At 41.0% G+C, this 22,743-nt stretch overlaps 1 protein-coding gene across 1 annotated transcript; it reads left to right on the plus strand.

Annotated features, from left to right (window-relative positions):
* The first annotated feature begins 148 nt into the window (after positions 1-148).
* On the plus strand, positions 149-22,310 carry si:cabz01101003.1 (ubiquitin carboxyl-terminal hydrolase CYLD). The gene is given in 20 exon segments (XM_041985959.1): positions 149-235; positions 462-687; positions 2,532-2,649; positions 2,935-3,092; positions 12,796-13,275; positions 13,422-13,527; positions 14,329-14,451; positions 14,454-14,788; positions 15,641-15,806; positions 16,348-16,489; positions 16,690-16,812; positions 17,716-17,807; positions 17,907-17,970; positions 18,433-18,628; positions 18,891-18,999; positions 19,257-19,375; positions 21,352-21,556; positions 21,655-21,692; positions 21,694-21,738; positions 21,740-22,310. Coding segments are annotated over 19 exon segments (2,895 nt in total). The 5' UTR covers positions 149-235; positions 462-516; the 3' UTR covers positions 21,845-22,310.
* Positions 22,311-22,743: the final 433 nt, after the last annotated feature.

Genomic DNA, 22,743 nt, shown 5'->3' on the forward strand with positions numbered 1-22,743 from the left:
CTTATTGTGTTTTTTCACAAATGTGTTCACTCTCGATCTGTGGAATTTCCCGTGTCGGAAACGCCCACATGGTCCCTGATTGGTCCAGAATTCAACATTAAACTTTTCTCGCATGCTATTGGTGCAGCGGCTGTCAATCAACCCGCTTCCTGCTCCAAGATGCCGTTCGCGTTTGTTATTGAGCAGAGTATTTAAATGTGAGGGGAAATGTTGACAGTCGACGTTGGTAAAGTTGGTGAGTTATTATTCCAGTTCGTAAATTTCTAGTCGGAAACATTTAATAAATGCGACTTTTATCTGTTTTCCTGGAGAAAAGGTAAAACGTGAACGAAGAAAGTTTAACGTGAACGTTTCTTGTCTGACTTTACCTGACGTTACCGTGACTTGAGGTGGACGGACTCATTTAGCCCTCTTCCTCTTTATCCAGTCAATACATTCTTTTATTGATGATTATTTTGTAGAGAAAGAGGGGCTTATTTCCACTGTGAAACAGCTACAGCAGAAGACCCGTCCAACATGTCAGGGGCTCACGAGCTGAACAGGAAGCGACGCCCCCCTAAAACGTTCATGATCTCGACCGACCTGCGGGTTCAGGATCACCTGGAAGGTACCATTCGGCTGCAGCGGGGGTTCATGTGCCAGGAGCAAGACTTGGAGAAGAGCAGAGTGGACTACCTCTGGGTTAAAGTATTGACTAGCTGTTTTTATTTACTACATTCATGACAAAGGTTCTGATATTTGGAAGAATAATCTTTTCATTAATTGATAACAATTTATTAATGTTGCCTTTTGCTTTTAATCAACAGACCGTAAACTTTATTCTTACTTAACTGTTCATTATTATGATTAGAACAATGCTGATATTGTAACCATCAGTTTTAGTGTAGAAACTCAGCATTATACGCATAATAATGGGTATTTGAGAGCTAAGAAATGAATGAATGTTTCATTGTTGGGGGTGGGGGCTCTGAAATTTCTATCCTGTGTGATCTGCTCACATTTTACAAGCTTGGGTGGTCCATTCCTTTGTTTACTCATCCTAACATGCCCGTCATGGTACATGTAGCTATTCAGATGATCCCCGATGAGCTGTGGAGTAAACTTTTTTTATATGGGATGGAAAGTCAAAATGCAAATAAAAAACAGCAATTCTTGCATATATTTGAACTTATATGTCCCTGTACACAGTATGAATCCATAGCATCTTCTCAAGTTCATGTTATTTCTTAATATACATCCACTTTTGCATTTCAGGCCTGAAATGCAAAACTGTTTTTTTTTTTGTTTGTTTGTTTGTTTGTTTGTTTTTTGGTTAGGGCAGAAAATCCTAAGCTTTTAAACCGGTGGCTGGATAGTTCAGTTGGCAGAGCATCTGCCTCCCATGTGGGAAACCAGAGTGTGATTCCAGCAGGGGGTAAACAAATATTAACACCTTCCAGTTGCTAATGCTACTGCCTGCCACTGTAAGTCGCTTTGGATAAAAGCGTCTGCTAAATGAATGATGTAACCACTTTGTAATGCTTCAGTTCCTTCTTATAAGTCTGAGAAGACACGGGCAGTGGAAATACTGAGTGACCAGATGTTTACATTTTTATTTGGTTGCATTCTGCAAACACATGCTTAGGTTTGTAGCAGTATTAGGTCGTCACTGTCCCATTTTATTTTTTCTTTTGTTAAAAAATTAACAACACATTCTCATTTGGGGACTGATCACGATTGCAGGCAGGTCAGTTGAGTACCTGAACCTTCTCCGTCCTCATCCATGTCTCTGTAGTGTGTGTGCAGAGTGTGAGCTCACATAGTCTTGTTAAAAAAAAAAAATGCATTGAGCGGCATGGATGGACATTTTTGGCTTTGTTTTATAGCACCTGGTGTCTTTTTTTTTTTTTCTTTTTCTGGAAAGATCTTGAATATAGAGTGATGGCGATGCACAGTTTTCACTCTGATGGTCCAACCCGGATGCCTCCTGAGAAGGTGACGGCAACTCTGTAAAGGACATATATAAGACTTCTTTTTGAACAGTAAAGCTTTGACCAGCACATGTGAATGCAGTTCTGTACTTTGGTCTTCGATAGAGGTTCATCAACTATAATAAACTGGAGTTCCTGATGTAGTTGCATCTCTCATCACTGGAGATTCTCCGCCCTCAGATTTTCATGGATGCTGCTTTTGTACCAAAACAGGATTATAACAACCTGCTGATATCACATATTTCAAATGACTATTTTTTCTTAATTTCTGGCCCAGAGGCCACCGTATGTTTGTATTTGTTTTGTAGGGAATTTGTTACTTTCCTGACACATGAGAGCTGATGTTTATTTACAAATTAAATTAGGTTGATGAGAAATATATGAAATATATGAAATACCTTGGGTTTACTTAAGTCAAAGTGAATGTAAGAATACCCTTTTTCTAATTTGTGGTTTTTTGGGATTAATTTAGCTTTTTACTTTATTTCATATTCACATTAATTCCTTATTTCATCCTCTCGCCCACATATTTCCTTCTTCAAACATACTGTTTTCTTGCAGGTGTTAGACAACGGAGTCATGGTGAAAATTGAGAGGAAATTCCTGCTTGACGTCCCCGCTGACCTCACCGGCCTGCTGGAGCCTGTGTTGGACCTGGACGTTCGACTAAACCTTCTAGGTAATGGATGATTTATGTCCAAAGTACACGGGGTAGCAGGAGATTTCTTTCTTCCAAGTTAAAAATAGGAACTAAACTCAGACTGTAACACAAGCCAAAACTAACAAACAATTAACAGTGTGCATGTCCTGTGATTGTTTTTCACTGTAACTGCTAACTTATTTTAATTGGCTGTAGATTTATAACCTAAAAAGAAGCCCAACTTTCCCTTTAAATCAGAGGTTTTGACTTATTTCCTGTCTCTGTCAGGTTTCTATGTGTTTATTTGTTTTATCTGTTTTCCAGGCAATCCTGGTAAGCTGCAGCATCTGGCTTCCCTGCCTGTTCATGCCCCGCTGTGGGTCCACATAGGCCAGCAGGACGAGCTGGCAGAGGCAGAGCTCAAGTACATGGGGCCACTGACCAGAGGGAGCACTGCTGTGTTTTTTGGGGTGCAGCTGAAGGTAAATTTTTATCAGAAAATAAGTATTTTTCCCACAGTGAGGGCATCTTGCAGATCTGGTACACTGCAGGAGACACTTGGGTGGCATGGTTTGGCTCCCTTTATCCCCAGAGATGTCATATCATATCAAAGTCCTGTGGTGGTCATTTTTCTTCTGATTGGAAATGTCTGTCCCAGGATCAGTGTTTCTACCCGGAGGGCACAAGAAGAAGTGCTGACGAGGTAGCTGGCGAGCTAGCTGGCAAGCTAGTTTAAAAACATGACAAAGTGGTTTAAACAGCAACTTTATATTAAGTCTATGAAATCTCTGGTCAATTAAAACTATCAGTGAAATAGATATACAAAGTTCGTTCGTTCGTTCATATTATTGTGCTCACTGCTCTAAAACCTGTTTTGTAGTAAAAACATAAAGAATTTACAATTTCCTGACAAAATAAGTGTCCACACTGTGTACACCTGCACATGCCTGTTTCTTTGCTTCTCTACCTTTTGATTAACTTCCATCTTTGTAAATCCACACCAGAAACTACGAAGCTGTTTTAACCCATAAACATTGGAGATGTTCAGGAGAATCTGGACAGTTTGGGTCAGAATTTTTCTGCAGATGCGATTCACACAAGCACATCACAACAGCAGTTGTTCTGCTAGTGATGCGCTCTAGGAGCTGTGCTGTGCAGGAGGCAGCACTATTTTCTATACAACAGGAGTTGTATAGTTGCTGACAGGAGTACTGCATGTATCTGAACCCATCCACAACATATCAGCCAGCAAAAAGGAGAAACTCTCGGCAGTAGACATACACACACACTCACTCACAATTGCACATATGTTCATATATTGTTCAAGGGCCTGGATGGAAACTCTGAAGCAAATGTTGCAGACATTAGCGTTCTCACATGCTACCAGTATGACACATATCTGGACTCAGCCGTGCACATAGCTATACTTATAAAAGTCACTTCAAGTTCTGCACCTTAGCTTTATTTCAAATCCCTACAATTCATGTTTGGACTACAGCAGAAATCTCAGCTCTTCTTGAGGTTCAGAAACACTCAGGAAAATGGTGTTAGAGAGTGACTGAGCCGTAGTTTTTTAAAAAAAGCAGCTTTGGGACAGAAAAGCTAATAAGCACCTCTAAAAAGTTGGAAAATGTTATTTTGATCAGTTATTTCTCCCCCTTAATACTGCTTTTGCAGAATGAGCAGCACAGCTAAACATGGAGGTGATGCCCCCATGAAAATGTGCCAAAATCTGCTGCAATATTCTCCTGTTGGTATACGCTCTCATTTTGAGTTGCTTGGTGGATTGGATGATTGCACTCTTCCACAGTAAAAAAGTGTTCAGAGGGGTTGGGGGCTGGACTCATGGCAGGTCATACCAAATTGTGAAGATACTCTGTGATGATCTTATCTCTGTGGGGGAAGAGTGTTGTCATCCTTTAGGATGGAGTTAGGTCCTAGATTCTGGAGATATAAACCACCCCTGACTTCAGACTCTCATTCAGATATGTTTGTCTATCAATTAGATGCCAGTCAAACATCTGGGACTGACACACACCTGGCAGCACCTGAATCTCAAAACAAGAGTGAGCACCAACAGGAAAATATTGCAGGGGATTTAGGACATTTTGGGGGCACTACCCACACATTTAAACCCTGGTACACACATATGGGCTGTGTCCGAATGTGCACCCTATTCCCTATATGTGCCCTATATAGGGGTCACACCAGTGTCCGAATGTCCAGAGAGAAAAAAGTAGGGCACTCAAAATTACCCACAATGCATCTTGAAAAGTAGTGAGCATCGATGATCACTAGACTGGTCAATATAGACCACAATGCATTGCGGGCAGAAGCTCAACATGGCGCAAGGAGGCGAAGAAATTGAGCTGCGCGAAATTACCTATAAGCAAACAATGAATAAAATACAACATTAGGAATAAAAATATTTACACGCCACTTTGGATTGGGTTTGGAATGACATCTTGATGCAGGTTGTGGTTGCCGTGGTGATGGTAGTCATGTGGTTTGCGGCGACGAAAAAATAGGCAGCTTCGTGTCCGAATCGCCAAGAGAATAAGTCACTATGTAGTGTGCTATGTAGTGCAGACCTATGTAGTGAACGAGGGGTTAGGGAGTAGGGTGGACATTCGGACACAGCCAAGGATTCTTTCAATCTTATGAGATTTTTATCAGCTCGAGACCTCACACGTGAAGATAAAAAAATCAGGCATTTAGCAGTTTTGATCGTACTGTGTGTGGTGGCTCCAATAATGTAATCACAGAATAACACACACATAATGATGCTGTCTCGCAACTCATCTACAATCTAGTCCTCCGAGCTGGACAAACGTTGAAACGTAAAAAAACCATAGCAACAACCGACAAACAACGAAGAAGAAGAACCATAGCAACAACTGGCAAAAAAAAACGTAGAGAAAGAACCATAGCAACAACTGGCAAAAAACGAAGAAGAAGAACCATAGCAACAACTGGCAAAAAAAACGTAGAGAAAGAATCATAGCAACAACTGGCAAAAAACGAAGAAGAAGAACCATAGCAACAACCGGCAAAAAACAAAAAAGAAGAACCATAGCAACAACCGGCAAAAAACAAAAAAGAAGAACCATAGCAACAACCGGCAAAAAACAAAAAAGAAGAACCATAGCAACAACTGGCAAAAAAAAACGTAGAGAAAGAATCATAGCAACAACTGGCAAAAAACGAAGAAGAACCATAGCAACGACCGGCAAAAAACTAAGGAGAAGAACCATAGCAACGACCACCAAAAAACTAAGAAGAAGAACCATAGCAACGACCGGCAAAAAATGAAGAAGAACCATAGCCACAACCGGCAAAAAAACGAAGAAGAAAAACCATAGCAAAAACCGGCAAAAAACGTAGAAGAGGAACCGTAGCAACAACCGCCAAAAAAAAAAAAACGTAGAGAAAGAATCATAGCAACAACTGGCAAAAAACGAAGAAGAACCATAGCAACGACCGGCAAAAAACTAAGGAAAAGAACCATAGCAACGACCACCAAAAAACTAAGAAGAAGAACCATAGCAACGACCGGCAAAAAATGAAGAAGAACCATAGCCACAACCGGCAAAAAACGAAGAAGAAAAACCATAGCAAAAACCGGCAAAAAACGTAGAAGAGGAACCGTAGCAACAACCGCCAAAAAAAACATAGAGAAAGAATCATAGCAACAACTGGCAAAAAACGAAGAAGAAGAACCATAGCAACAAGCGCCAAAAAAAAAAACGTAGAGAAAGAATCATAGCAACAACTGGTAAAAAAACGAAGAAGAAGAACCATAACAACAACCGGCAAAAAAATCGTAGAGAAAGAATCATAGCAACAACTGGCAAAAAACGAAGAAGAAGAACCATAGCAACAACCGGCAAAAAAAAACGTAGAGAAAGAATCATAGCAACAACTGGCAAAAAACGAAGAAGAAGAACCATAGCAACGACCGGCAAAAACCGAAGAAGGACCATAGCAACAACCGGCAAAAAACGAAGAAGAAAAACCATAGCAAAAACCGGCAAAAAACGTAGAAGAAGAACCGTAGCAACAACCGCCAAAAAAAATGTAGAGAAAGAATCGTAGCAACAACTGGCAAAAAACGAAGAATAAGAACCATAGCAAAACCGGCAAAAAACGTAGAAGAAGAACCGTAGCAACAACCGCCAAAAAAAAACGTAGAGAAAGAATCGTAGCAACAACTGGCAAAAAACGAAGAATAAGAACCATAGCAAAACCGGCAAAAAACGTAGAAGAAGAACCGTAGCAACAACCGCCAAAAAAAACGTAGAGAAAGAATCGTAGCAACAACTGGCAAAAAACGAAGAATAAGAACCATAGCAACAACCGGCAAAAAAAATGTAGAAGAAGAACCATAGCAACAACCGGCAAACACAACACCCAGCATGGAAGAGGATATATAGAACGGGGGAATGATGGAGGTCTTAAGAGGAAAAAGCCAGAACTGAAAAAAATACCAGACAAAGTGCCAGCTCGCTCTCTGATTGGCTACATTCCATACAACATCACCATCCACGCAGTCACAATGCACGAGTCAATCAGTGTGTCTCAAACCGCGCACTTACATGAGTGCACTGGATATGGGGGTATTTTTCTATCTTTAATCAAGAGCGCAATTGTTTGCTTTGAGAGCAAGATTTCTGGTTTTCACACTCAAATATCATCCTGCTCGCTCTCAAAACTCTGCTCTCACACTCAGAAAGTCCCTCTTGCTTTCAAATATATCGTTCTTCCTTTCAAAACTCAGACGCTCAGACTTGGTCTCTTTCCCTCACACTCAAACATTTTCTCTTCGCACTCAAAACTTCTGCTCTTGGATATTTTTTCCTCTCTCTTGGGTTGCAGAAAGAGCTGTCTGTCAAACCTCCTCCAGCCAATAGAATACGAGCTAATTCGAGCAACTAGTCCCCACCTTCTTCAGGGTGCGCTTGTTTTACTTGACACAGTGACTCCACACTCTTAGTCCACATTTTGTTTGAATATAAACTATTTAAAAGTGACTAATTATCATTTTATGTTTTATATAACAGTGTCTCATTAATAAAACAAATAAGTTGTTTCAAATAGTTTTCTACATTGTGCAGTGTAATAATAATGATTAGCAAAGAAAACTCAACATGTTACGTTTCTGTCAGAGGGGGCGGGGCTATTTTCAAAACTCAACCTATCCCGACCGCAAAGGCTCATGGGAGATGCAGATTCAGCTGAAATTTAACCTTTTCTTTTATTGCTGTGCTATAAATTTGAGTTTTCTGCTTCAATTCATGTGTCATGTTAACAAATGTCATAAAGTTCTGCCCTCTTTGAATTTTAAATTTGGCACCATGAATGCAAAGGACGGTACAGGAAATGAAACCACCACCAGCATCTAATTTTATATTGTTTAATGATTAAAGTAAAGAATAGTTATTGGCATTGTTCAATTTAAAGTTCAACGTGTTGTGGCTTTGGATGTGTTAGTGAGAATAAGCGTCTACAAGTTATTCATCTATGTGTGTCAAAGGTCAGTGAAAATACTGAACAGCATGCGTAAATGTAAGACAATTCAGTTAAAACTACTAGAGGTGTTAAAGAAATTTAGATAGGTTAACTAATGGGTTTTAAATTCTAATGGTTGGTCATGTTGATACAACTTGAAATGTTTCACATTTGTAAAAACTGGAATGGTTTAAGGTAACGGGTTTCCACGAAAATTTCTAGTAAGCTTTGACTTTCACAAAGTCAAAGCAGATAAAGCTGTTTGGCAACTGGCAGGCTGCCAATAACATTTAGCCTACCAGATTAAATTGATCAAATAAAAAATAAAGAAGTTAACTTACCTGCACTCTAATCCTGGATTAGTTCAGTTTACTAGAAAATATTGTGGAAACCCGTTGCTACTACCCGCCTCCAGTAGTTTTAACTGAATTCTCTTATATTGGATTTACGCATGCTGTTCAGTATTTTCACTGACCTTTGACACACATAGAAGAATAACTTGTAGATGCTTATTCTCACTGACGCATCCAAAGCCACAACACGTTGAACTTTAAATTGAACACTTTTTTCACTTTTTCAGGTATTTATTGTTCCAGTCACAAGATTACAAAAGTATTTCTCTACAAGTTCAACAAAAATTCCATCAGTCACATAATTTCAAATACAAAGACAAAGGGGTTTCTTGGTTAACGTTACATGATCAGGACTACCCAGAAGTCTTGCTGAGTTTTCCTGAATACTAAGATAGCTAATGAAAAATAAATATTTGAATAAAGGAAAATGGTAAAAAACAAAGGAGGCCTGTGCTTAACTTTGCAAAACAGAGCCAAAAAATAATAGTTAAAATGTTATAAGATATATACAAAAAAAATAAATAAATTAAAAAAAAAAAAAAAGACAGGCCACACATTGGGACAGAAAGATGGGCGAAGAGGACATCAATCAAAGATTTTTGAAGAGGTTCCGCATATTTACAAAAGTTCAAACTCTATCGGTAACTTCCATTTTGAATACCTTTCTTTTTTTGATGTACACATCTTATCCCTAGTCGTATATTCTTTGACCATGTAAGTTATAGATTTTACCACTGTCTCTTCAGGGATTCTAAATTTCTTAAAAACCCAAATGTTTCTTGCTTTCCATAAACCATCCTTTACACAGTTTACTACAACCCACCAACGGTAAATATTAACTGTACATTTTCCGTTCAGTTCACCATACAGGATTTTTTCATAAGACAGTTGAGTGTTATACATTCTTTGTAACCAAGTTGACATGAGAACCCATACTCTCTTTGCAAAGGGGCATGACCAGATAACGTGACAAACTGTCTCATCGTCTCCACAAAGGGGTCTAGGACACTGGGCACTACGTGTCAGATCTCTACTTTTTAAAAAGGCTCGGGTTGGTAGGCATTGATGGACCATATACCAGGCCAGATCTTTATACAAATTGTTTAGCAGTTTGCAGTTTACGTTACTCCATGTCATTTTGCACAATTCTTCTGTTAATTTTCCTACTGGTGTTTGTCTTTGCATACCATGTAGTTTTTCTTCTACTTTTTGTCTTGTGATATGCTCTGCTGGAATCTGTGCTAAGTTATGTTGTAGACTTTTTTGGACTGTTTTATAAATATTGGAGCTGTCTTCTGAATAGGGAATACTTAAGTTCACTCTTTTTCCCCATTTTACCATTATTTGACAACACAATGCCAATAACTAGTCTTTACTTTAACCATTACACAGTATAAACCTAGATGCTGGTGGTGGTTTCATGTCCTGTACCGTCCTTTGCATTCATGGTGCCAAATTTAAAATTCAAAGAGGGCAGAACTTTATGACATTTGTTAACATGACACATGAATTGAAGCAGAAAACTCAAATTTATAGCACAGCAATAAAAGAAAAGGTTAAATTTCAGCTGAATCTGCATCTCCCATGAGCCTTTGCGGTCGGGATAGGTTGAGTTTTGAAAATAGCCCCGCCCCCTCTGACAGAAACGTAACATGTTGAGTTTTCTTTGCTAATCATTATTATTACACTGCACAATGTAGAAAACTATTCGAAACAACTTATTTGTTTTATTAATGAGACACTGTTATATAAAACATAAAATGATAATTTGTCACTTTTAAATAGTTTATATTCAAACAAAATGTGGACTAAGAGTGTGGAGTCACTGTGTCAAGTAAAACAAGCGCACCCTGAAGAAGGTGGGGACGATTTGCTCGAATTAGCTCGTATTCTATTGGCTGGAGGAGGTTTGACAGACAGCTCTTTCTGCAACCCAAGAGAGAGGAAAAAATATCCAAGAGCAGAAGTTTTGAGTGCGAAGAGAAAATGTTTGAGTGTGAGGGAAAGAGACCAAGTCTGAGCGTCTGAGTTTTGAAAGGAAGAACGATATATTTGAAAGCAAGAGGGACTTTCTGAGTGTGAGAGCAGAGTTTTGAGAGCGAGCAGGATGATATTTGAGTGTGAAAACCAGAAATCTTGCTCTCAAAGCAAACAATTGCGCTCTTGATTAAAGATAGAAAAATACCCCCATAACTGGAAGGTAGTGCGTAGTGCGCACTAAGCACTACCTTCTGTAGTGCACACTATCGTGGGTAAGTCCTGATCCAAATTGAGCACTAACGTTTTGCACTTACCGGTAGTGACGTACCAGCTTAGCAGCGCCGCTCTGTTAATATACTTTTTTTTCTTCCAAAATCACGTTAACATACGTGTTTGCATGCTATTAAATGCCTTTTAAAAGGCCTCATTAGTGAAACAAAGAACCGTGGCCTCCACTGTATTAATCTATCTCAGTAGATAACAATAGAAACCATCAGCACACGTTCATGTGTCTTTGCATGTCTCCCCCATGCTTGTTAGTATAAAGTGCAATTTAAAACACTAAAAAACAGCTTTTAAATAAACAAAGATATCTTAACTGAATTAAAGTACTTTACATTATACATGTGTTTTTATTGGTGTTTACACTGATACGTTCACGTCTGCAACAGGAAACCGATTATATTAAAAACCATCATTTAAAATATGAAACGCAGTAATGAAGACGCTAAAACAGGGATGCAGAAAACATTTTATTTAAACTTTTTATTAAATCGTTTCTCTCTTGCCACCTCTTCTTCTCCACAGCAGCGTCCTAGCCCTCAGGTGGTAAATGCCTCAGTGCCACTGCTGGCTCGGTAGTTTGATGCCACAGTGACCTACGGTGAACACAGAATGGCAGGTTATATAAAAGCAAACATTATTATATACTTTATGGGTACTTTGCAGACTCTTATTTAAAGTGATGTACAATCAGCTACGGCTTCGTCAGCGTTACCATGGAAACGGGCCGGTTCTCTAACCAGCGGTGTTTCCTAATCAGTTTTCAGATCAGGGACCATTTCGTTTACGCCAGAGACCCCGCAGTGCTTCATCTGGAGGTTCAACCATCATGAATAAACATACGGAACCTATAGCATTAATCATTTTTAACACTTATAGCCCATCTAGATCCGCGAAATCGGCTATAAAACTGCTAACATTTACGTTGCTAACTCTACTGCAGCCTCCAACAAATGATCAGATCCATAACTGTCATTAGGGATAGAAGAGATAAGAAGCATGCTGCAGTTTATATTAGAATTTTGATCAAATAACTTCATACTTACAAAAGTAGAAAACAGCCTCCGCCTGCATCGGTACCGCTGAGTCGTGGCTGCCAGCTCTGAAAAACTGGTTGAAAGTCCCTCCCCTTCCGCTACGTCAGCAAGATGGCGTCCGTTTAGTGCGTGTAGTGTCCATCGTTTCGCACTAGATTTTTAGCCGAGTTTAGGGCAGCATCCGGGTACTTTCAGTGCACTGAGTTTTTACTGAAATTTCTGTGTCAGCGCACTAAGCACTTAAATGTAGTGTTCGAAGTATAGAAGTGCGCGGTTTGGGACACACCCAATATTTCTGATTGTCGGCTACGACCCGTTTCGAAGCAGATTATCAAGACAAACCGGATTGTAACCTCAGACCACATGATGATTGACAGGGAAATTTCACGATGATCGGGCGTTTGCTTTCCGAGATCGGGAAGAGGCAAAATCAGGACAAAAACAGCCCAAAAATCAATCTGTTTATACCAGGCTTAACTGTGGTGTTCGTATAACAGAAGCACAATCCTTACCATGTATACCTCACTGTAAAAGAGACTAACAGTGTTTAATAAAACATCATTGGTATTGGTAAAGAAGAGAAATAGTTGGCAGAAAAAAACTTTTCCAAACTTCTTTTGAGGAGTAAGATTCAGAAATCATAACTGGTGCCGTTAAATGTATTTTAACCAACAGAGCTGCCACTTAGTGAGATTTATGACTTGATAAGCAGATGTCATCTTAATTCACCAGCTACAGAAAATTTGGACCGATAAGTTGACAACTTTTATTAGAATCCCAATGAAGAGAACATTTTATACAAATGGTGGTCCATCTCTCCAGTGGGTGTGTAGAGGTGTCTATAAGCAGTGTCAAGGTGCGTTGACGTTGTTCTGACTGCATGTGGTGGTTTTGATGTTTCCATTTAAAGTTTATATCATCTGAACTTTAGCTGCAACAAATAGTTGCATATCATCTGAAAGTCTTAGCATATTTGCAAAGCAGAGATTGCAGATGGCTGAAATTCCCCTCTCCTCCTCCTCCAGGGCTCAGCTCAGGGAAAAGGCGTGAGCAACGGTTCCTATAAGGGTCATCGCTACTTCACATGCCCCGAAGCCTGCGCCCTCTTCGTTCCAGTCAGTCACATCAGGCTCCGCCAGTGGTCTCGCAACCATAACTCCGATGCACAGGAGAGAGCGCGTGACAGAGACCACCGTGGCAGCAGCAACCAACCCAGCAATGGGCATCGCAGCAATAATCACCAGCAGCACAGTCGTCACGTTAGCTTCCACCAGCATCACATAAGTGGCCCTCCTCCGCCTTTAAACGTCGTCCTCTCTCGAACTGCAGAGTCTTCACCCATGACAAGTCAAAACCAAGTCCGAGTCCCTTTGTCGCCTCCCCCATTCCTCATTGGCCAAAGAGTGTGTTTCCCCAAAGATGATGCTATGTATGCAGGAGAGGTGCGCTTCTGTGGCGTCCTGCCTGGTCGGCCTTCGTTAGGAATGCATGTTGGCATCCTTCTGGTCAGTATGAGCCACAGGAGATGCAGTTAGATTTACCATCAAATCAGTAGCAAGTCAAACACACAATACATTAAAGCATTAGAATTTCTTTTTTTTTTAAATGTGCAACTCTGTGTTCTGTGTTTGACTTTGTGTTTCGCTTGCAGGATGCTCCTGTTGGTAACTGGGACGGAAATTACAAGGGTGAGAAGCTCTGTCACATTCCGGCTGAAATATATGGACTACTGCTGCCAGTCAACAGGGTTTCTTCAGGTATGGCAGCATTCATCCTCTGACACCAACCGGCCACTTTATAAGGTCCACCTTGGCAGTACCAGGTTGTACCCCCTTTTGCCTTCAGAACTGCCTTAAATTTTCATGTCATAGATTCAACCAGGTGGTGGAAACCTTCCTCAGAGGTTTTGCTCTGTATTGAAATGACAGCATCACACAGTTGCTGCACATCCATGATGAGAATCGCCCGTTCCCCCACACCCCAAAGCTGCTCTGTTGCAGTGGTTCCCAATCTATTTTCCTTGAGGACCCCCGTCATGCAAATAATAAAAAGTAGTGAACCCCCTCCCCACCCTGTGCTGAAACCATGCTATGTCCTGCTCTTAGCTGAGTTGCTGCTGTCTGTCTAACATCCCCAACCAATTTACCCAGGGTGCATTTTGCTCCAGACAACTGCTGCTCACGGCATATTTATTTTTTCTTTTCAGACCATTCTCTGTAAACCGATGGTTGTGTGTAAAATCCCAGTAGACCAGCACGTCTGGCACTAACGACCATGTCACATTCAAAGTCACTTAAACCCAGTTTCTTCCTCATTCTGATGCTCAGTTTGAACTTCAACAAGTCGTCTTCACCACGTCTACATGACTACATGCACTGAGTTGCTGCCATGTGATTGGCTGATTAGTTATTGGTGTTATCAGTAACTGAACATGTACCTAATAAAGTGGCCTGTTAAATGTGCATTTTTTTTCTTTCAACAAAAACACATTATTTTGTGATTTCTTTTTTAGATTAAGCTCTGAGCTTCAAGTACCGCTTTCATTTCTTTATCCTCAGAACATAAATTGTACCACCACAGCCCTCCTCACCCACAACCCAAATCCATCCTGAAGCCAGTACTGTCCCCTGTAACTAAACCAGCCCCAGCATCACCACCTGCTGCTACCCCCAGGACTGCTCTGCGCCCCCTCCTAAACAAGCACCTAAACCACCTCCTCTGCCTCCACCTAAACCTCCTCAGAAAGCTCAACCCCCTTTACCTCCTATGAAACCCCAGAGCCCAGCCTCACCAACTGACTCCGATCGGTCCTACCACACCAACGGCGTTCCCAGCCCTCCATCCCCTCTCAGGACTCCAGATAAGGGAGACAGTGCACGGGAGAATGGAGAGGCAGGACTCTGGAGGGAGCTAGAGGTAGGGTCGATGGTTGAAGTGAACGACCCACCGCTTTTTGGGGTCATCTGCTGGATTGGACAGATAAGTGGCATTTCAGAGCCAGTGGCTGGAATCGAACTGGTAAGGACCGTTTCAGCTTCACTCTTTTTTAACTGAATACCGTGAGTTTTCATACTTCTCCTATTCGTTGTTTCCATCCAAACTGGATCAGAAAAGGTGAAATGTCTTCAACAAAAGTTTTACTTTTGTTAAACGATGTGTTTTCTGTTATAAAGAAGAGTCCAGTGTGTCAAAGCAGAGATGAAAAATAGCTTTTGTGTAAAAGTTCTGACTTTAAACATTTTGCTCCACTTGTCTGTGGTGTGAGAGGATTCTACTGCTTAGCATTTACTAGCTTGTTAAAGTTGAGTTTAAAGTTCCAGTGAGTGGCATGCAGCAACATGGAGTAGCATCAGTTTGAAATTGCAACCAAACAGAAATGAGCCCTGCTAGTGAGGCAGTATTTGGTTTTTCTGCTTTTGTTGTACAGCAGAAGGTGAGTAAGGGACCTTCTGAACCTTTGGATATAAATAACTTATTTTAATGTAATGAAAACACAATTTTAAAGTGCATTTTAAAAAAGCAAAATGACAATGATAATAGCCTGTGTGACTTCAGTCAAATGATGTTTAGACATTTTCTAGAGAAGAAAGGCTAAATTGGGATTAAATATAAGAGAAACTGTAGTCACATCATAAAATGTGCTAGATTTTATAAGTAGTTCTGTAACAGTTGTTCACTAATTAATGACAAAATTGACCTTAAATTTAGCCTAAATTTACTCTTCAACTTGTCTCTTCTGACAATATGCAGATTTGTTTCTTACACAACACTTAAATTATCATGAATCTGCTCTTCTTCTTTTATATCAACAACATGGTAAAAACACAGAACCCATCAAGAATTAATTACATAAAATTGTGCGTATCTCAGGACAAGGAGCTGTCTGCTGGAACCGATGGCAGCTATCTTGGTGAGCGCCACTTCCGTTGCCCGGCCAACAAGGGACTTTTCGTCAAGCTGCGCAACTGCAGACGGGACTCCAGGTTCCCCGTCCCTGAGAAGCCTGTCAATCAAGTGGAGCGCTGCAACTCTATAGGTAGAAAAGCATGACTGCAGCCGTGACCTCGCCTGTCAACGCGTATACGTATCAGAACATCCTGAATGTGAAGAGAAAGAAGCATCACGCTACTAAAGGATTTAATTATTCAGATTCTATTTTTGTTTGTTTATTTATTATTTATTTTTATTTGTTTATACTACACACATTTAATGTCAAATTTAGTCAGGCCCTTTTTTTAAATCACAATGAAACGGGCCATAATTAATCTCTTGAGCACCTGTTTTACGTAGCAACAGCTGCTCACAGATCATGGAAGAGCTTATCAGACAAGCCATATTTACAGTCTTTGGGGACGTTTTGGGGAGCGGGATCTTGCCTAAATGAAACTGGAGGAGCTGGGATCACTCCACCGATCTCGGGTTTAGTGGATGACCTTGTTTGACCTTGCCTGAACCACAGACCCCTGACTATCCCACCATTACTCAGTTGTGAAGCACGCTGAGGCAGAGGATTGCAGCAGGTATTTTAAGGTAAGGTTATGTTTTATTATCTAAAACCATCTTGTCTGTGGCTGCAGCCTTCGCAGAGTGGGGCAGCGAGCGTGTGGAGGAGCACACACCTCCAGTGGCCGGGGACGAGGCCAAGGAGCTCTACCAGGGCTGGAAGAGAGGGGATCCAGGGACACCTCACTCCTGCTATCTGGATGCCACGTTGTTCAGGTGTGTATGAAGTGTCATTATAAAACGTGCCATACATATAGAGTTACTTCATTCAGAAACAGACCAAAGGAAAAAGTTGAAGAGCACGTGTTCCAGTTAAGAGCAACACCACGTCTTCAGTGTGTCTGTTTGGAAGTAAAAATGTTTCTGTATTGTTAAAATAAATGTAGAAAAGCTGCTTCTTCTGCCCGTCTCTGCAGCCTGTTCTCCTGCTGCAGCTCAGCAGACTGGGTGTTGTTTTGGCCGTCCGATGCTGAAGCTGACGACAGCTCCAGTCAGGCTCAGGACCTCCTGCGCTGCGATATAGTCAACCCCATGCGAAGGTGTGTCTGTGTGTGTGCATGAGGTTGCAGTGTTTCTCTTACCATTATCCACACCTGTTGCCCACACTACAAGGTCAACTTGTCTGGTCTTTAAACAGCACCAAGTCACAAGGCATTTAAAGTTTCCTCTAGAACTTCATCCTTTTATTTAATATTTGATTTTATTTTTAATCTAATTAACACGGTGACATGTTGTAGCTGCTCTCTGTGTCCACGGTGGAGTTCCACCTCGATGCCATGTAGACCAGCTGAAAATAGACACAAATATGAGTTTCTAAACTCTCACAGAGAGGTGACGATGGAAACACTCCCACTCCAGCAGCCGGAGTATTCCTCCTGCTCAGTGTTACTTCGAGATGTCCATCATGGGACACAACTGAACAAACTGAGTCATCGTAGTCATTTCTGAGTCGTATTACCGTTTAAAATACGTCCAGTATTCTTTGTAAGTTTAGTTAATGTCGACACTTTATGTGCCATCTGAACTTAAAGAATATTTAGAGCAATTCCACCGAATAGAAGCGTTTTCATCTGGACATTTAAAAGAGTTTATACCAGCATATCAGTCATTAATGGAAAAGTGAGCCGCAGTGAAGTTTGAAAAAGCAATGTGACGTCCCAGTGTATTTTATTATTATCATATGTGACATATTCCCACGTCTGTATTGGGTAGCTTACAGCTTCAGAGATCATGAACACAACTTGATGAGATTTAAATCCTGCTTATTAAGCCTGTATGTAAGTTCCACATATGAAACGAAGAGTCTGAACAGAGTAAAGGGTGTGAACCTGGGGGAAAGACTGGGTTGCATGGCTGCTCCTACTGTTGACCCTGCTATCAGAGTTAATGTATCTTGTATAGGACATTTCTGGAGTATGTGTGTGCTGTATTCTTTTTCTAAGGTACGGTTACGTGTGTGCCAGTAAGACCATGGCTCTGAGACGACTGCTGGAAGCTGCCAACAGCAACACTGGCTTCACCAACCAGGAGAAAGGTTTGTATAAGAAGGGTTTTCTACCTCTGGGTTCCTGTTTTTACCCCTCATTCATCAGGCTGAGGAATGCTGCCAATCTGCTCTCGTTCTGTCTGTCAGATCCTGAAGAGTTCCTCAACAAGCTTTTCCAGCTCCTCAAAGTCGAACCACTCCTCAAGATCCGGTAATAGCTCGCCGCTGTGTCAGGCACACATTCTTCTTCTTTCATGTGATCGGTTGTGGCTGACGTTACTGAACATTTTGCAGACTGCTGCTTTCCTGCATTCCTCTGTGAGGAGGCAGCAGGCCTGAGACCTGCTCTGACTTTGCTTCGGTTCATACATCATAGAAACATTTATGTGTTTGTTCTTTTTTTCAACTTGCATTTAGTAAGAAAAAGAAAGAGAGAAGTAGAAGCCACATCTTTTATTGTATTCACTTTATCTCCACCAGCTCTTATAGATCCCGAAGGTGGGAGAAATACAAAGACAACAGATAAATGCAGTTCTTTATATTCACTTTAGCTTTAAATGTTTGCTTTCACTTGTTCAGGCTTCCAAAAACCTATAAAACACCACAATAAATGACAGAACCACTGGCCAAGGTTTACCTTTCCTTCATGTTGTTAAATGTTTGTTCTTCTCAGATCGCTGACTCAGCAGCCTCAGGAGAGCCACCTCTACCAGCTCTTCCCACCGACTCTTCCTGCTTCCTGCTCTTCTTCACCTGTTTCCCCTCTTGGCTCACCGATCCCCCTCACGTCGTCATCGTCCATGAGGGTCGCCAGTGTTCAGACCCTGCTAGAGTCCTCCTTCCTCCATGCCGGGCTCAAGTTTGTCGAGGTGATGCTCAACCGTGCCGGCAGTTGTGTCAGTAGAGAAGAACGTTGTTTTTTCAGGCAGAAACCACCTAGCTTACATCTGCTGCTACGATGGGTTCATACACAGAGATGATGTCTCATCCCGTCACGTGCAAAGTTTCTGCCCTTTTCCACAAACTTTCTACCAACGTTTTTCCCACATGGTTGTGTGTAACAAGCCATCCACGTGTGTGGTTAAATCACATCCAGCTGTTCAGTCATTCTTTACTTTCTTTCCCCTCCAGGCTCCATCTTGTCTGCTCCTGCTGATGCCCAGGTTTGGGAAGGACTTCAAAATGTTTTGATGCCATTTTGCCACCCTCAATCTAGACATAACAGACATACTGGATGACAGTAAGAACAATTGACTTGTATACTTGAAATTTTTTTTCAGCTTGCTTGCTTTAATATTTAATCCCAGTTCTGATTTTTTGCCATGAACTGGCGACCAGTCCAGGGCGCGCCTGCCTCTCGCCTACTAATTGCTGGGATAGGCTCCATAGTTAATGAATGAATGCGTTTTGATTTTTGCACATTGTCTGTCACATTGATTTCCATCTTTGCTGAAGCTGAACACACTCCCCGCTCACTTCACTGTTGTCTCTTTGTAGCTCTCAGACAGTGCAGTATCTGCCAGGCTGTGGCTGAATGGGAGTGTCTGCAGTGCTACGAAGATTTAGACATCACTCCCGGACATCCTAAACAGTACTGTGAGACCTGCAATACACAGGTAATTCTTTCTTAGAGTGGCTGTAAAGACACTAGTCTGCCGAGGTTTCATACAGGGTGCTGGGACGCCGCCCCATCAAACCAGCTGCTTCCCTGTTAAACATAAATTAGTCATCTAAGCCCACATTGTTATAAAATTAGAATAGATTATTCTTGCAGTGTGCCTGCTTGTGTCCTGTAGGTAATCTCTTAGTACTGACTGAGAATTGGTTTTATTTGGTTAATTACTTCCTGTGTAAAAATACGTTTTATGAGCGAGGGGCGTTGGACTAAAGGGCTCGCATGTAAGTCCCTGAACTACCTCAACACACAACCTTACACTGCCCCCTCATTGGTCAAGATTCAGCATTCTTTTAGGTTCTTTATTTATTCATGAGATTGATTTTACACCTGTCAATCAATATCAGACCCCTGATGTTCAAAGTGCAAATGTCACCGAGCTAAGTGGATGATGAACAAACCGATGCCAGCAGATGACCTTGAGGAGAAACGACAGCTTTGTAGGTAGTTAAAAGAAATTCTGTCATTTGTTTGATTGATATGCAGCTTTTACTTGGAGAAAAGGAGCCCTGTCTAGACCAGTGGTTCTCAAACTGGGGGGGGGGGGGCCCCTGGGGGGGCATGGCAGCATGACAGGGGGGCGCATGGGACTGGGAAAATGTAGCAGACAAACTAATGTGATGATAACTTGGGCTCTTGAAAACATTCCGGTCCACACTCCAGACCACTTGGTGGTAGTAATGCACAGAAGAAAAAGAAGAACTTCAGACCAGAGATCACACACCGATATATATATATATAATGAGTGTGTGTGTATGTGTGTATATATATCTATCCTCCAAATGGAGGATATACTGGTCTAGACCATCCTGATCTAAAAATCCAACAACAACAAGTGATGGAGTTAAGCTACTGTTTCAGTCGGAGTGAGAATCAGAATAACCTCTATTGTTATTGTACATGACACAATGAAATGTGGGTGTATAAAATATAAGAAATATAAAATACTAAAGTTTTTGTTTTAAGTAAACAATAATAATATAATATAAATATTTATATAATTGTATATAAATAATATACAAAAAATGTCACAGTAGTAACAGTAGTCCAGAAGACAGACAACCTACCAAATGTAATATTCTAAAGAGAAATCAAACAGAGAAATTGCTGTTTTGCCACAAGAATGTGGCAGTTATTGCAAAGGGAGACTAATGTATAGCTGGCTGTACGGCAGTCTGTTCACCATCTCATCTTATGACAAATTAAGTTGGCTAGCTGGATGTGATGTTAGCTGTGTCTTTTACTGCTTTCCCTGCTCGTTACTGAGATGACCGACTTAAATCACAGTTGTAATCCACTACAGGCAGATTTGTGCAGTTTTACTGGACACAAAGTAAAATATTTAATGTGAAATTTAAAGTCAGCTTGTTTTACATTTACAGTCTGAATGGGATGTGTGTGTGTGTGTGTGTGTGAGTGATTCAAAGGCATATGTAAACTTTTTATTTGCTGTTGCTTTGTTAGTGTTTAAGAGCTCCAAGTCCTAAAATTTGTTGTCTGAAAAAGACGATAAAGAATCTGAATCCGAGAGCCTCACAGAAATCTGTGAGCCAGAAGGAAAGGAGGGTTGAATTTATGCTCCAGTAGTGCTGCTTTTGTTTGCTGGTTTGTAGAGCTTTGAGTTGCTTTGTATAGTGGTCGACCTCCTCCAAACACACACAAAATTTACTGCGTCCCCCAATTTGTCCTTCATCGCCAACCACCACTCTGTATAGCTAGTTTTTGTCTGTTTGGTTGTTTCATCAACCTGATATCCAGATGAAGTTTGTATAAACTTTATCACGTCAATGTTGTTTACAGTTTGCAGTGGTGCCCATAAATGGATGAAAAAGTGGTTTTAGGTGAATATGATGTTGATGAAGCACAGGTCAAATGTAAGGCACCCTTATGTGTCTGCTTTGTCTTGTGGATCATCAGGTCCACAGTCACAGGAAGCGTGTGTCTCACAGCCCAGTGGAAATAGCCGTTCCTGAGGGCCCGTGGTCGGGCCCGCTGCACTGCACTCGCAGGAGAATGTCTCTCTTTGCTGTGACGTGCATCGAGACCAGCCATTACGTGAGTTTTGTCAAGCATGGGCCCCAAGTCACAGACTGGCTGTTTTTTGACAGCATGGCAGACCGGGGAAGGTGAAGACGACAAGCTCATTTCACCAAGTAAACATGATTCAAACACACAAAAATAGCACCATTAAGAGTTTCTGCTTCTCCGTGTGCTCTCAACCAGGTGGTGAGAATGGCTTCAACATCCCGCTGGTGAAGGGCGTGCCCAGAAGTGGGACGCTACCTCAGCCTGTCGGAGAGGAGGAGCTGACAAAGTCAATGCTGCATCCTTACGGGAGTCCGTCCGTCGCCTGCTCTGCGACTCCTACATGTGTCTGTACCACAGCCCGGAGCTCAGCCTATACAAGTGATGCGAGGATGCAACACTTATCATGATCCTACAGACTAAAATCTGAAACAAACGTCTTGTCCTTTGGATTCTGACCTTCTAAAACTGTCAGATGGAAAAACTGCACTAGTAGTAGAAGACCCAGTCATGGTCAATGTTTTTGTTTTTGGAGATATAAAAAGTTCATACACAAAGAATGTATTCAGGATCCTGTTTGCACTTTTTTATCTATAATACACAATGAGGTTTTTCCATAAACTCTGCCTTCATGTTGTTACTTTTCATGCATTTTAAGGCATTTGTCAACCCAGGAGTTCAGCAGCTTGATCTTGCACCAAACTTGGTTTAACTGTTTGCCTAAAATGTTGGATGAGGAGCTGAGAACAGCCCACGGCCCATACTGACCAAATGTAAAGATGACGATAAGCTGAATAACAATATTAAACATTAGTAAATGTGCCTTATGAACAACAGTATGCACCATGAACTTGCTGGAAAATCACTCAGACTTTGCATCTGTGTCTAAACTGTGCTTAAATGATGTGTACACACTGTACAGAACCACCGCCTGAAACATGTGACTCATTTCTACTTTCCAGTTTGATTTGCACTGCTCTGTTTACTTGTCAGTAACTGTGTATGTATTTGTAGAAATGCCTTAAACTGATGGATGAATATTGCACACAGATGTTTAAACTCTTATATTTCTCACAGGTTAATATATTGCAGCTAAGTTGTTTCAAATAATTAAAGCTTTGAAACAAATAGTTGTTTTTACTTTGTAAAAATTTAAATTAATTCAGTAACTAGAAATAGTACAATGCACATTAAATTTAAAATTAAAATTTATTTAGTAAGATTCTTAATTTCAGCCATTTTAAAACTAATTTCATGCAACAGAAACAGCATATTTGTGACAAA

This window comes from Melanotaenia boesemani, chromosome 5 (genome assembly GCF_017639745.1).
Source record: "Melanotaenia boesemani isolate fMelBoe1 chromosome 5, fMelBoe1.pri, whole genome shotgun sequence".
In the NCBI taxonomy this organism is placed as follows: Eukaryota; Metazoa; Chordata; class Actinopteri; order Atheriniformes; family Melanotaeniidae; genus Melanotaenia; species Melanotaenia boesemani.